At 32.3% G+C, this 16,673-nt stretch overlaps 1 protein-coding gene across 2 annotated transcripts in view; it reads left to right on the top strand.

Annotated features, from left to right (window-relative positions):
* LOC127730585 (sperm-associated antigen 1-like) overlaps positions 1-15,593 on the top strand; it is a 67,053-nt gene extending 51,460 nt beyond the window's left edge. For both annotated transcript variants that reach the window (XM_052239043.1, XM_052239044.1), the window contains exons 18-23: positions 4,981-5,094; positions 5,433-5,532; positions 6,505-6,888; positions 7,166-7,240; positions 10,120-10,215; positions 13,847-15,593. In XM_052239043.1, the coding sequence (XP_052095003.1) occupies positions 4,981-5,094; positions 5,433-5,532; positions 6,505-6,888; positions 7,166-7,240; positions 10,120-10,215; positions 13,847-13,938 (861 nt within the window). In that variant the 3' untranslated portion in view covers positions 13,939-15,593. The remainder of the gene's footprint in view (positions 1-4,980; positions 5,095-5,432; positions 5,533-6,504; positions 6,889-7,165; positions 7,241-10,119; positions 10,216-13,846) is intronic.
* The last annotated feature ends 1,080 nt before the right edge of the window (positions 15,594-16,673 follow it).

Here is a 16,673-nt window from a genome sequence, read left to right as displayed (position 1 = left end):
TTCAAGAGTCTATCCTTAATTGAGGTAAATTATATGGCCTTCCAAATACCATTTCGATTCCTAACATCACTGAAGAGACATTAATTGTCAAAATCCGGATATGGTGTACAAATTTTTGCACCTCATGTTTGCTGTATACCATTTTTTCCGCACGTTTATTGTTTTCTGTTTGGTTATAAATTATTATAAGATCCATTTTGTTACATCTGGTGATCCGTTTATTTGGCAATCGCCAATGTCAGTCAGCAGGGTTTAAGAACATCAGTTGTTCGACCTGCTAGTCAAATGCGTTTTGTTAAAATATACTTTTTCACTTTTTTGGTCTTTTGGAAAATGTTGTTTGTGCTGTATTTAGACCCCTCTGCCAAGAATTTGTTTTGCATGCACACGTATAAAAATTGCGGTTTTTATCAAACGCAATCATAGGTTTGAACGTTGTTTTCAATTTAGACTTGTTTATATTTTTTCATTTGGGCTTGTATTATATTTGCCTTCGGGTTTATATGATCCGTTCATCCTATTTCGACTCTTTCAAAATTCAAGAGTCTGTACTAAATTGAGGTTAATTATATGGCCTTCCAAATACCGTTTCGATTCCTAACATCACTGAAGAGACATTAATTGTCGAAATCCGGATATGGTGTACAAATTTTTGCACCTCATGTTTGCGGTATACCATCTTTTCCGCACGTTTATTGTTTTCTGTTTGGTTATAAATTATTATAAGATCCATTTTGTTACATCTTGTGATCCGTTTATTTGGCAATCGCCAATGGCAGTCAGCAGGGTTTAAGAACATCAGTTGTTCGACCTGCTAGTCAAATGCGTTTTGTTAAAATATACTTTTTCACTTTTTTGGTCTTTTGGAAAATGTTGTTTGTGCTGTATTTAGACCCCTCTGCCAAGAAATTTGTTTTGCATGCACACGTATAAAAATTGCGGTTTTTATCCAACGCAATCATAGGTTTGAATGTTGTTTTCAATTCAGACTTGTTTATATTTTTTCGTTTGGGCTTGTATTATATTTGCCTTCGGGTTTATATGATCCGTTCATCCTAATTTGACTCCTCAAAATTCGAGAGTCTATCCTAAATTGAGGTAAATTACATGGCCTTCCAAATACTGTTTCGATTCCTAACATCACTGAAGAGACATTAATTGTCGAAATCCGGATATGGTGTACAAAAATCTTTGCACCTTTGTTTGCGGTATACCATCTTTGCTGCACGTTTATTGTTTTCTGTTTGGTATTAAATTTTTAATTAAGATCCATTAATTACACCTTGTAATCCGTTTATTTGGCAATTGCCAATGGCAGTCAGCAGGGTTTTAGAACATTTGTTGTTCGACCTGTTAGTCAAATGCGTTTTGTTAAAATATTCTTTTTCACTTTTTTGGTCTTTTGGAAAATGTTGTTTGTGCTGTATTTAGACCCCTCTGCCAAGAAATTTGTTTTGCATGCACACGTATAAAAATTGCAGTTTTTATCCAACGCAATCATAGGTTTGAATGTTGTTTACAATTTAGACTTGTTTATATTTTTTCATTTGGGCTTGTATTATATTTGCCTTCGGGTTTATATTATCCTTTCATCCTAATTTGACTCGTCAAAATTCGAGAGTCTATCCTAAATTGAGGTAAATTACATGGCCTTCCAAATACTGTTTCGATTCCTAACATCACTGAAGAGACATAAATTGTCGAAATCCGGATATGGTGTACAAAAATCTTTGCACCTTTGTTTGCGGTATACCATCTTTGCCGCACGTTTATTGTTTTCTGTTTGGTTATAAATTTTTAATTAAGATCCATTTATTACACCTTGTGATCCGTTTATTTGGCAATTGCCAATGGCAGTCAGCAGGGTTTAAGAACATTTTTTGTTCGACCTGTTAGTCAAATGCGTTTTGTTAAAATATACTTTTTCACTTTTTTGGTCTTTTGGAAAATGTTGTTTGTGCTGTATTTAGACCCCTCTGCCAAGAAATTTGTTTTGCATGCACACGTATAAAATGACGGTATTTATCCAACACAATCATAGGTTTGAACGTTGTTTTCAATTCAGACTTGTTTATATTTTTTCGTTTTGGCTTGTATTATATTTGCCTTCGGGTTTATATGATCGGTTCATCCTAATTTGACTCCTCAAAATTCGAGAGTCTATCCTAAATTGAGGTAAATTACATGGCCTTCCAAATACTGTTTCGATTCCTAACATCACTGAAGAGACATTAATTGTCGAAATCCAGATATGGTCTACAAAAATCTTTGCACCTTTGTTTGCGGTATACCATCTTTTCCGCAAGTTTATTGTTTTCTTTTTGGTATTAAATTTTTAATTAAGATCCATTTATTACACCTTGTGATCCGTTTATTTGGCAATCACCAATGGCAGTCAGCAGGGTTTAAGAACATTTGTTGTTAGACCTGTTAGTCAAATGCGTTTTGTTAAAATATACTTCTTCACTTTTTTGGTCTTTTGGAAAATGTTGTTTGTGCTGTATTTAGACCCCTCTAACAAGAAATTTGTTTTTGCATGCACACGTATAAAAATTGCGGTTTTTATCCAACACAATCATAGGTTTGAACGTTGTTTTCAATTTAGACTTGTATATATATATATATGTATATAGAAGTCTATAAAAAGGACCAACCAGCAAATTTACTATGTACCGGATCGTCTAGAATAGACGATACTGTGCAGATAAGGAAAAAAATTATATAAGTCTAGAGATTTGCACAACGATACTAATATAAGATGGTATTATACGAAGATGTTGTTAATAAATCGTGTTGACAAATACTTCGGCTTAACAAATAGCCTTCTTCGGTGTCAATTATTTTAACAATATTAACAGTATTGTTAAAATAATTGACACCGAAGAAGGCTATTTGTTAAGCCGAAGTATTTGTCAACACGATTTATTAACAACATCTTCGTATAATACCATCTTATATTAGTATCGTTGTGCAAATCTCTAGACTTATATATATATATATATATATATATAGTATTAATTATACAGTAATTTTTATACGACCGCAAAAAAATTTTTGTGGTCGTATATTGGTATGACGTTGGCGTCGTCGTCGTCCGAAGACACATTAGTTTTCGCACTCTAACTTTAGTTTAAGTGAATGGATCTCAATGAAATTTTACCATAAGGTTCAATACCACAAAAGGAAGGTGGGGATTGATTTTGGGGGTTATGGTACCAACAGTTAAGGAATTAGGGGTCAAAAAGGGGCCAAAAATAAGCATTTTTGTAACTTCCAGACATAACTTGTGTGTAAGTGTATGGATCTCTCTGACATTGTACCACAAGGTTCCATATCACAAAGGGAATGCGTGGATTGATTTTGGGGGTAATTGCCTCCAAATTTTAGGAATTAGGGGCCAAAAAGGGGCAAAAAACAAGCATTTTTCTAGTTTCATGACAATAACTTGTGTGTAAGTCTATGGATCTCTCTGACATTGTATCACAAGGTTCCATATCACAAAGGGAATGCTGGGATTGATTTTGGGGGTAATTGCCTCCAAATTTTAGGAATTAGGGGCAAAAAAGGGGCAAAAAACAAGCATGTTTCTAGTTTCATGACAATAACTTGTGTGTAAGTGTATGGATCTTTATGAAATTGTACTACAAGGTTCCATATCACAAAGGGAAAGCTGGAATTGAGTTTGGGCGTAATTGCCCAAATATTTTAGGTAAAAGGGGCCAAAAATAAGCATTTTTCTAGTTTCCAGACAATAACTTGTGTTCAAGTGTATGGATCTCTCTGAAATTGTACTGCAAGGTACCATACCACAAAGGGAAGGCTGGGATTGATTTTGGGGGTAATTCCCTCAAAATTTTAGTAATTAGGGGCCATAAAAGGGCAAAAAAACAAGCATTTTTCTAGTTTCAGGACAATAACTTGTGTGTAAGTGTATGGATCTTTATGAAATTGTACTGCAAGGTTCCATATCACAAAGGGAAAGCTGGGTTTGAGTTTGGGGGTAATTGCCCTAAACGTTTAGGAATTTGGGGGTAATTGCCCTAAACGTTTAGGAATTTGGGGCCAAAAAGGGGCCAAAAAACAAGCATTTTTCTAGTTTCCAGACAATTACTTGTTTTCAAGTGTATGGATCTCTCTAAAATTGTACTGCAAGGTATCATACCACAAAGGGAAGGCTGGGATTGAGTTTGGGGTGATGAATCATAAGGGGGTTCAAAAAATTTGGGGTTTTTTTTTTTTCTTTTTTTTTCTTTAAAATTTTCCATTTTAAATTGGTTATTTCTGATTTATATATAAAAGCAAATAATAATGATATGGTTTGAATAGGTAAATTAAAAATTTTTAAGTTCTTAGACCACTTTCATTCTGTGTCAGAAACCTATGCTGTGTCAAATATTTAATTACAATCCAAATTCAGTGCTGTATCAAGCTTCAATGTTGTGTCCATACTTGCCCCAACTGTTCAGGGTTCGACCTCTGCGGTCGTATCAAGCTGCGCCCCAGCAGAGCATTTTATTAAGATATATTACATTAAAGATAAATGATAAAATAACTATACTCCATACCAGATGGTGTTTGTGATTTTTATGAAATTTTGTATGCATTTAGAACTCTTTGAACTGCATCTAAATATGTAATAATTAATATACTGTGAATTCATTATTATTCGTGGGATACTTATTTTTGTGGGTACACACGAACCACGAATTTAAATTGTCAACTAAGTACATATTTTCTATAGGTTTGAATGCAGACTCAAGTAAAACCACGAAATTAAATATCCACCAAAATACAATTTTCCTTAATGAGCCTAAATCATTTCATATTTTCAAGAACATTGGAGTTTTTAAGGACCATTTTATAAAGATATTTTTACATAAAAGATTTAGAAGAAGCTGTATAGATATGAATCAGTTGTTGAAAGTAGTTTCCATAGAATATTAATTTAAATTAGTATCTAACACAAGAAATATATTTCAGATGTTGGAGAAACACAAAGCGAGTTTAGAAGATTTAAATCAGCTGTTGAAAGTAGATCCTAAAAATACAGCAGCTAAAAAAGAAATGGATTTAGTGAAGGCTTTATGGAGAGAGGTAGATACTAGATATTCATTACACAAGCAAAAAAAATATCAAAATAAAATGTCTTTGAGAACAGGAAAGAATTTAATGACCAAAATAGGTTTTCTCTAATCTGTAAAATATCCATGAACATTGTTGTGGCGAAATAAATTTTAATTGCAACATTCAATCAGTTTTTAAAATAATTGGAAAAAATTATCCATGACGTTAATGACATTTTATCCATTGAATTTTTATAGAATTCAGAAAACTCCTGATACTTTAAATATTAAAAAAATGAAAGCAAATATAAAGCGATGTAGGAGATGCATGAATTAGTACTCATCTAAACCTGTGTTTTTAACTTATAGGAATTTAATTCCTTAAAGAAACAGATGGGGAAACCTGCTGAAAACAAGCCAAGGAAGAGGATAGTTATTGAAGAAACAGACTCAGATTCTGAGGAGGAAGGTTAGATCAATATATTATAAACATGACAAAATAAAGACGATTTCTAAGGCATTTTTCAATTTTCAATTGAAATTAAGTTTCATATAAAAAAAATTCATGATGTTTGTAAAAGGTGAGACAGCCATTCATATTGTCAATCTGTAGGTTTATTGTATTGCTAAACAGCATTCAGCTGAAACAACACGCAAGAATCGCTCGCAATGTTGTGGGCATCACACTTTTTGAATCAGCAACTCTTTAAAAATGGCTCGACAGTGTTCGGGACATGAAGCTGCGCTCCTGCTGTTTTAATTTTTAATCTGGTTGATTTTGGGGATTTCCATACAAAAACATAGACTAAACAATTTCTGCTTATATCAGTTTGTAAATCTGCAACTCATTGAAAACCAATTGACAGAATTCCACCACATATTCTTCTGCATGACATGATGGTGTGAACCTGTTATTTAAATTTTGATTACAAGTGATTTTTTGGGTTTTCCATACTTAACACTGGACTTGACAGTTTCTGCTTATATTATTTTTGAGACGACAGTTGACACACACTTTCATTGGAAGATCTCAACATTTTTGTCTCACCTCAACACACACTCTCTATTATGGTTCATTGACACTAGAATTTTTGCATTGTTTACATGTTAAAAATTGTGATTAGGTCAGTTTAAGAGAAAGCACTTATGACAAGTAAATCATATTAGGTATGCAGTTGTATTATCATTAGCATATCTCTTTTCAGTTGAGATTATTTGGCCCTGAATCTTCAGTCATGGTTCAATGACTTTGGATGTTTTGCATAGTTAACAAAGTATTTTAAGTGAAAGTATTACCATTTTAATATTAGAATATGCATTTTATTATCAAAAAAACATACCAACAAGTCATATCTCTGTGTCAACAGTTTATTAGTTGCATTAATTATAGAATGTAATTTTAGAACTTCTATATATTTATAAAATTGTTATGGTTTTTCAGGTTCAAAAGACCAGCCTAAAGTATCCAAATCACCTAGTACATCAACAAAGGTAGACACAAAGATCGATAAACAGTCAGCTAAAAAGGGGTCTTCTTCAAAGCAGGAACAAAAAAGGACACTTGAAACAAAGTCAAAAGAAACAAAAACAGATTCAGAAAAATTCAAAGAGAAACAAAAGGAAAAGAAATCAACACAGCCTTCTAGTGGGATAAAGTCATCTACAATCAAGCCAACAAGTTTTGGATTGCCACAGTCTATTCCTAAGCTAGAGAAAGCCACACCATATGAATTTATAACAACCTGGAATTCATTAAAACAGTCAACAGATTTACAGCCATATGCTGATCTTCTGAGACAGATTCCACCAAAAGACCTCCCTAAAGGTATCACATTTTTCAGTTGTAAAACTTAAAAAGTAACAGATTTATTTTTTAAAACCAGAGATCAACCAAACTTGGAACTGTCTTCTCTATAGGAAGTAATTAAGTTGTGCACTCCAGTTTCAATGTTTTATCACATAGGTTTCTTGAGGTTCATAGAGCCATAACCATAGGTCTTTTAGTATTGACATTGCCTACAAAATAAAGTTAGCAAACATGAAGATACACAACATATTTTAAGTAAAATTTGTAATTCAACAATGATTTCATTATCTTTCAGTGATAAGCAATAAATTAGATGGAGGGATGCTGAGCAAAATAGCAAAATGTGTGGCTGAAAAGTTTACTGGTGAAGGTATGAATGAGTGTTAATGATTACTTTTACTAGTTGTAAATAATAGGGAGCAACCAAAGTTGTGACTCTTATGTTCAAGAAATGGGAACACTTGGAGAAAAACAGTTGTTATGACGACTGTTCCAAATCTATTTGTAATTTAACTTAAGTGTTGGGGTTGTATCTCTACAAGCAATCTAAATTATATTTTGTGACAGTTATCTGCAAAAAAGATATATCCCTATTAGCAGCTTGTTTCATTGTCTATAGTGATCTGTGATCAGTTTCACAATAAATCTTACTAGAAAAACACTCAAGATAAAAGTCATGAACATTTCAGTATCAATTTTTGTTGTAAGATTTTTTGTGAAAGGAGCCCCTAGCCCTAGAAAACATTGTTGTTAAATTCTTATTAATTAAAAAGATACCAAATTTAGTGGAAAAGTTTATTTATTGCATCAGTTTTGTAACTTTGAAAGATGTAGTCTTAAGATGAATTTGGTATAACTGGACAAACTTTCCCTTTCCAGTACTAATTAGTTGCATGCTGTTTGTCTCTACACAATCCAGACTTGAATGTTACTGATTATACTTAAATAGATGATTTAGATGATTTTGGAACAGGGCTTCCAAAAAATATTTGAGCCAGCCGGTCATTTTTTTTTGTCTTATCCCGATTTTAATCCCTTAAGACTTAATAACAAAAGGCAACAATAGTAATCAGTTGGGCATCATATGAATAATGATTGGCGCAAAAACGGCATTTGACTTGATTTTTAATATAAATTCGATGTTCTGGCGCTAACTGTTAAATTGACAGTGCACCATTCGAAATGTGCAACATCAACGGCTGCGTATTAATATCTGTCTAAGACTCTTTATTTGTGCAAAATTATGCTGTCAATAACTTCACTTTCGTTTTTAAAAAGTACTTTTCCTATTACCGGATGTTGACTTGATAATGGTAAAGCACGGACCAGAGACAGATACGTAAAATCCGTGTACATTTTCAAAGCAGGATTGAGTTTAAGTAGCTCTTTCCGCGTTATTTCTACAGGAAAAGACTCGAAATGAACGTTAGATATACATGATATAGTTATCAATGATATTTTTAGCATTTTTGAAAATGCGGATGCATAATTTAATCTCACACCTGTGCACATGGGCACGAGTGTACTAGTTCAAACAATGTGGTTCTGACGATTTTTCACTTAAAACCTTGATTACTACCTTTTTAAATTTTCATCAAATCATATTTATATACGTTTTCTGGTAATCTGAATCTTGTTGACTAAATTAATTCGATGCAAACCGCTGAAATTTAAGAAAATAACTTTTAATACTAGACCGATCAATTTCCGTTAAAAAAAAGTTTACCTGTCGCCTGAACAGGTAAAATCAGCTGTCAGAGAACTAATTAACCTTGATTGTAATGAGAGGGTTTGTTTTGATAGTAATTATTAATCATGTCACTTATATATATGACCGGAAATGTGTGGCTGTATAAGGCAAAAGGTCAGGTCAAAAAGATCGCATAAACTTCAATTTTTTTTCTGAACTATATTAAAATGTCCGTTTCAGCCTTGGCACAACAAGTCATTTATATAATTTATCGGACTTGTCCGGAAAATATGACCATTTTGGAAGCCCTGTTTTGGAACTAACCCTACACATTTAATAATGGTTAGATTATAATTTATTATTTGATGATCGTTAGTCCTTTTCTCTGGATCTTCAGTTTCAACCACAAAAACTGACAAAGTCACTTGAAACTTACATTTTTGTTATAGTATGTACAAGTGCTGCTTTTGTCATCTTTTCAAGTTCTTCCAAAAATTTGTTGATTATTCATACCCAGACAGTTTTTTTGGCCTTATTTATTATGCAGTTAAATTTTTTTGTCCCCACCCCCTTCACCACAAGTATGGTACCGGTAATTGTCTTCATCCTTCCGTCTGTCAATCTGTCTGAAACACATCAATACTCTGCAACCATTTGAAAAGCTTGTATTCATGGCAGGATTATTTGTCGTTATATTTTCATGACGGTGCTGTATAGTCAGTTAGATTTGACAATTTTTATTGGAGTAATTGGACTTGGACCATTTATTTTAGTATTGTAATAATGACACCTTGTAAACCCAACTCCTCTGAATCCATTGAACAGAAAGCTCTCATACTAAGTAGGAATGTTTGTTATCATTTGCTGTTGACCGTATTATATTGTCATTTTAATCTGGCTATTTTTATGGGAGTTATGGGACTATTATTTTGGAGTAATCTAGCAATAACAGTTACATTTTTGAAGTAATCTGATGTCAACAACATCTTGTGAATGAATCTCCTCTAAGACGGTTTTACAAAAAGCTCTCCTACGTGGTTAAGTTGTTTGCTATCATGTGTAGTTAACCATATTATACTGCCATTTTGACTTAACCATTTTAACAGAGGTTATAGGACTTTGACTATTTATTGGAGTATTTTGACTATAACACCTTGTGGTCACAACTCCTCTGAGACCATTTGACAGAAATCTCTCATAGTAGGATTGTTTGCCATCATGTTTAGTTGACTGCATTATACCTTCATATTGTTTTGATAATTTTTATGGGATTCACCATATCTTAACTATCACAGTGACGCAATTAAATTCCTCCTTTATACAGTGCTAGGGACATTTCACTTAATCTTGTTGGTGTTGCTGTTGCAGAAATAAAGATATAAATTGTCAACAATTTTATTATTTATCATGAATAAGAAATCCATAATTTTAACCATATAAGCTACGTCTTGAAATAAATTGTTAGCTGACTACTAACCTTTAATAATTTTAAAAACATATGTTAAATTCACCAGTTTTCTGGGATAATTTTTACGTAATGTTTTTGATCTTTTTTGTAGATGATCTGTCAACAAGTTATCAGATTTTGATGAACGTGAGCAAGGTGCCCAGATTTGATACAATTGCCATGTTCATGTCTAAAGAAGAAAAGAAAGGTACTTTTATAAAATCTTTCATGTAGTGAAAATGTTCCACTGAATGTCATATTCACACATAAGTCAGTGAGTGCATTGAATGCTATACTTTCTTTTATTATTATTACATTTCTTGTGTGGCGGTATAATGTTTTTGCCATGTCAGCCCTGCCATCTTTTTGTTGTGTCCATGCTTATGTCTTTATTTTTATGTCTGACCCTCTTCAAATTTGGATGAAGATTTCTACTAATCAAAATTGATTAATTAATTATGGGATTTGTATTTAATGAACATAATAAAGTTGTCTGTGCCAAAGGTTTTGAAATTTTTATATTTGCGCTTAGGCCAGAATTATTAGTGAAAATGTATTCCTGGTTATCCTGGTAATTAGTAAAATCTTTGAAAAATAACCATGGGAAATTAAAAGTTGAATCATAAGTTACATTATAAATGTAAACTTATGGTGACCTGTAGCTGTTAACATCCTTGTCCTTTGGTCTTTGTTGGACAGTTGTCTCAATGACAGTCATACAACAACTCCTTATTCTTATATTGACTAATGGTGTAGGGATTTTCATGCAACCCCAGGGGGCATGTCCTTGAACTCCTCTCACACAATATGAGATACGATAATGAAAATTGGTATGTTTATAAAACAATTAGAGATGTCTATTTCCAATGTTAAGGAATTTTTATGTTATCCAGTAATTGGTGAAATATTATATGTATATTGTGAAAGAAGTTGATACTTGAATCATAGCTTACATTATAAATAAGAATGAAGCAGATGATGTTGAAATTTTTCTATGGGACTGGAGGCATGGTATTTTTGATTTGATACTATCAACATACACTGGCACTCTGGTATATGCAGTATGGATGCCATTTTTATGTCATATATTGTTATCACATCGTCGTCAGCGTTGTCCGGAGACATTTGGTTTCTGGATAATGACTTTAGTCAGTGGCGGATCCAGAAATTTTCATAAGGAGGGGCCTACTGACTGCCTAAGAGGGGGCCCGCTCAAGTCATGCTTCAGTGATTCCCTATATAATCAATCAAATGTTTCCCACAAAAGGGGGGCCCAGGGCCCCCCTCTAAATCCGCCTCTGTTAGTAAATGTAAATAGAAATCTATGAAATTTAAACACAAGGTTTATAGCCACAAAAGGAAGGTTGGGATTGATTTTAGGGGTTATAGTCCAAACAGTTTAGGAATTAAGGGCCAAAAAGGGGCCCAAAAAAGCATTTTTTCTAGTTTCCAGACAATGACTTGTGGAACGGTGTATGGATCTCTCTGAAATTATACCACAAGTTTCCATACCACAAAGGGATGGTTAGGATTGGCTTTGGGGGGTTATGGCTCAAACCGTTTAGGAATTAGGGGCAAAAAAAGGGGAAAACAATGGTTTCCTGGTTAATGGACAATTAAAAAAAAGTACAATGTTATGTTTGGATTACCTCCCTTACACTACTTTTAAATTATGTATAAAGAAATGTTGTATTGTCTTAAAAAGAAAATTTCTTCAAATAATTTTTTTTTTTTGAGGGGGGGGTCAATTAGCAACAGCATAGTGTATTGCACAAAAGCAAAAAAATTGAATATAAATTCAAATCATATAACCAATTCTAAGTTCTTTGACTACAGTTATTCTGTGTCAAATATTTAATTACAATCTCAATTCAAGCGTGAATATTGTGTCCATTTTTGCTCGAACTGTTCAGGGTTGGACCTCTGTGGTCGTATCCAGCTGTGCTCGGCGAAGCAATTTATTCATTTTGAAATGCAGAATTGTAAGGTACTGTTTTGAGCAATCTAATATATATATTTTTTTTAATGACAAATATATCTGGCATTTTATCATTTTTGACAAAATTACTGACATCAAGGGAAACACTGGCCATCTTTTCCCCCAAGACCTTTTCTATCAAGCTCTTTGATTGATCATTAGTATACAGAGAGTTTTAGGTGTAGTTTGTCTTTCATATTGGATGACATAATTGTCAGTGAATTACAGCCCTTGGATTTAGAAAATTTTATGAAAAATACATTTGTTGTGACATTTATCATTATGCTTGTACATATTAAGCTGATTCTTAGGTTCATTATATAATGGTAGATTGATGAGTTATAAATAGAGTTTGCATTTTGATACAGAAGTCATTACTTTCTTGGAATTGTTGCCCTTGAGAAAATTTCAAGAAAAGTGTATTTATATTTTGACTTTTTGTCTCGCCTTGACGGCATCGGCAGCGACGGCGGCGGCGGCGTCAACAATGTATTAGTTTGTGATTAGGTCTAGTTCATGGTAAACCACTAGTGGTAGGTCAATGATATTTGGTATGCAGTTGTATTAGAATTGGCACATCTCATTACCATGTAGATTATTTGGCCCTGCCCCCTCAGTCAAGGTCTATTGATTTTGAAACTTTCATAGTTTACATGTATTAGTTTGTGACTAGGTCAATTTATTGGAAACCACTAGTGGTAGGTCAATGATATTTGGTATGCAGTTGTATAAGCATTGGCATATCTCATTTCCATGGAGATTATTTGGCTCCGCCCCGTTAGTCATGGTCTATAGACTTTGAAAATTTTGCTAAGTTAACATGTATTAGTTTGTGATTAGGTCAGTTCAAGGGGAACCATTAGTGGCAGGCCAATGTTAATTGGTGTTCAGTTGTATAAGCATTAGCACATCTCATTTCCATGGGGAATATTTGGCCCCGCCCCCTCAGTCATGGTCTATTGACTTTGAAACTTTTGCTTTGTTTACATGTATTAGTTTGTGATTAGATCATTTAAGATGAACTGCTAATGTTAAGTCAATGATATTTGGTATGCAAATGTATTGGCATTTGCAAGTATCGTTTCCATGGAGATTATATAGCCCCACCCCTGATCATGGTTCATTGACTTTGAAACTTTTACATAGTTTACAAGTTAATGTTTGTGTTTAGGTTTGTTTAAAGGGAACGACTTATAATAAGTTAATGGTATTTGGTATGCAGTTGTATTAGCATTGGCACATCTCATTCCATGGAGATTGTTGAGCCATGTACCTTCAGTCATGGTTCATCGACTTTGAATATTTGCATAACTTACATGTTAAAGTATTGCTATTTTAAACATTTGCATTATCAAAATTACAAAAAGGCGAGACTTATCTCTGTGATAACAGTTTATTTGTTTCTACATATTGAGTAGATTTTTGTTCATTGTATATTATGTGGAGTTTCATTTTTGGTAGCATATTTATTTTAATTTATAAAAAGTGTATTTGTTGGGACTATGGCTTCAGATGGGGGCATTCATGTGATCCTGACACATCTTGTTGATCTATTTGACCTTCAAAAAATATAAAAATTTACTGCAAAATGAATGAAATAATATCATAGGTAAGTCTATGTTTTAATAAACAATTGGTAGATGGCATATATCAGAAAATGGTATTGTTAGATGATCAGCATTACTCAATATGTGTTTTTAAACTACATTGTTAGACAAAATTATTTGGATAAGTCTGTCACTAAATTCATTATATTAATAAATCCAACATGACAGATTTGCTACATTATCATTTCTGGATAAACCATTTTTGATAGAGTTTCAGTATTAAATTTATACATATAACCTTTGTTTTTTTTTAGATATAGAGACAGTATTGAAGAAAGTAGAATCTTCAGGAGATATGGCCAGGAAAGAAGACATCAGTCAACTCAGGGAAAAATTTTCTTTATGAAAATTCTTGTAGTGTTTTATATATGTAATGCCAAATCTGATTATTTATCTGGAGATTTTGAATAGATTAAGAATCAGTATAAACTTTCCTGCATTGATGTTTATCTTGGTACAAGTTATGGCACCTCTATGATTAAAAAACAGATAATTCATGAACTTAAAGTGTATTAAATATTGACAATTAAATCAGATATGGTACTGGCAATATGTAAGACAAGCGAGACCCTGTGAATTCATTTATTTCAATAGAATTTATATAATTCTTTAAAATGTTATATGTCATGATATTTTTACATGAAATATTCAATGTCATTGTGTGTAATGGAATTATCCTAGACAAGGTGCACTAATTTGCTTAGCATAATATTGAAATTATTTTCACAGAAACAAATCTGAAAAATCATCATTAAAAATGGTTGTGTGAATATCTTAATTTAATTTATGTTGTTGACTCTTCATATCAGTGATAAGATAAATTTGTTTGTCAAAACTTTCATTTCATAAATTTATTGGACAAAGCGTTTATAACAGTGAGCAGTATTGTTATAAATTCATTGATATCAAATTTAGTGCATACAACTTGATTTCAAACAACTGTGTTGTTTACTGTAATCTGTGATATGGGTTAATACAAATCATCTTTAGTGCTAAATTTAAAGCCAGAGTGTGAACTGTACATATTCCTATATCTAACAGTTGTAACCATCTTACTAGGCATGCATCAGTATATACTTTAAAAACGATTTCTTATTTTTGTGCTAACTGATGTAAAGTTATCTGACATCAAATTTATAATAAATACTTAAAGTTTGAAATTATCTTTTAAAGATGTTGTGGATTATTTATGAATCAATTTTAAAAAATGGGTTATACATTGTATTTTTTCAACTCGACAAGATATAAGAGAATGAAACTCTATAATTTGGACAAAAGCAACATAATTTATAGTGTTAAATGTGTTACTAGTAAAATAAGTTTAATCTCTAGATGTCTGATGTGGGTTTTGTTTTTTTTTGTTTTTGTTGTTGTTTGGTTGATATCTCAAATGTCCCCAATGTCCTTTTACTCTAATTGAGCTTTTTTTTAATCTAAAGTTGTGTTTTTAAAGAGCTTAAAAATCAGAAATATCAAAAGCTTTTTTTCTGCTTTTAAAGTTTCTTTTTTTTCGTAACCCTTCAACGTTAATATATGGCTTAACAGTTTAAGGAAAGATCTGGCCGATTCAAATGTTGCGGCCTTCTAAAAAGACCGTTTGTTACACTTTTTTATTTATTATTCAGCATTAACATTTTGTCAAAAGGTAGTTGATGCCTGCTATTAAAGGTAATTTAATGATGCTGTTATTTGTTTTCTGTAAGTTATTGCTGACCTCCTAGTACTTTTGACAATTTGGTGCCCCAAAGAAAAGTTGCTACAATGAAATCATACAACCACATCTCCTTACCTTTATAAGAAAAGTAGAGTAACCCATCTCTCAGTCACTTGTTCACAGAATCAAGTAGTTTTCATAGATTTTTTATTTAAAATTTTGTTTTTTCAGTTGTGCAATTTACCATAACGTAAAGTATTAAACTCCATCCACTGACTTTCAAAAATGTGATCTTGTTGAATATTGTTATTTGATGCAAAGACAATAAATCACTGTTTTACAATGTTTGATTTATTTTAACTGTACCTAGTTGACAGGATATGTATTAAACTGCTAGGTCAAACAGTCTAAATAGCTACTGGGATAATAAGAGAAGATTATTTTCAGCTGAAGAATTTCAACAACTGATGACATAGAGAAATACAAAACAAAAATATTCTAACTACATGTACTAGTTCAAACAGTAAAATATGCAACAAAATATAGGTCAAATAGTCATAACTATTGACAAGATAATACCAATTGTAATAAAATAGTTGGTGTTATAGCTACAAATGAAGAGATATACAACCAAATATACTGAATATCTAGTCAAATGATCAAACTACTGGTATAATAATTAACTAGACTAAAAGATCAAAAGGAGTCACAACCACAGGCTAGAAAATACAGAAAACAAGATACTGAACTGCAAGGTCGAACATGTTTTCTCAATTAAATCTTGGTCATAATTTCTGAATTTACAGTATTTTGTTTATGCTCTTTTGGTTACACTGCTCTTGGTGTATTGATCCCAATGTGACGCAAAGCATTCCCGAAACTGGTAATAAATGCAGCAAGAGTTATATATATATATACCTTATTTCATTTAGAAAAATAAGAAGATTCCAAGGAGGCAATGAAAATCAGAAGGATACACACACCACCATGGTCAATTGAACAAATAGGAATAGTCCACAAAACATTTAAAAAAACTAAATATCACTCTTACCAAATTAAAACAACCAGAGTGAACTCAAGAAAGGTAAACACTTCCTTCCTCCATGTTACTTCTGTTGTCATACTAAATTGGTAGTTGTCTCTTGTCTAACCCATAATATATCTACCATGTACTTGTAAAATCTCTACAAATACTATTATATTCTAATTTATAAACTCAAAGAAAACATATAAAATATTTATCAAATAACCACAAACTCTCACATGGGAGACACCACTAGCAGAGAAAAGTGCACATTTTATTATGCATATTAGTATAATAATATGGAAAGTTTTTGTAAATACATCAACATTTAGCAGCTGGTACTGGTTGTGGCATAGTAGTAGTGAACAAATCTGAAAATAATTATATATTATTGTATTATTTA

This window comes from Mytilus californianus, unplaced genomic scaffold (assembly GCF_021869535.1).
Source record: "Mytilus californianus isolate M0D057914Y unplaced genomic scaffold, xbMytCali1.0.p SCAF_2, whole genome shotgun sequence".
Classification (NCBI taxonomy): domain Eukaryota; kingdom Metazoa; phylum Mollusca; class Bivalvia; order Mytilida; family Mytilidae; genus Mytilus; species Mytilus californianus.
This window is presented reverse-complemented; position numbering and strand designations above follow the sequence as displayed.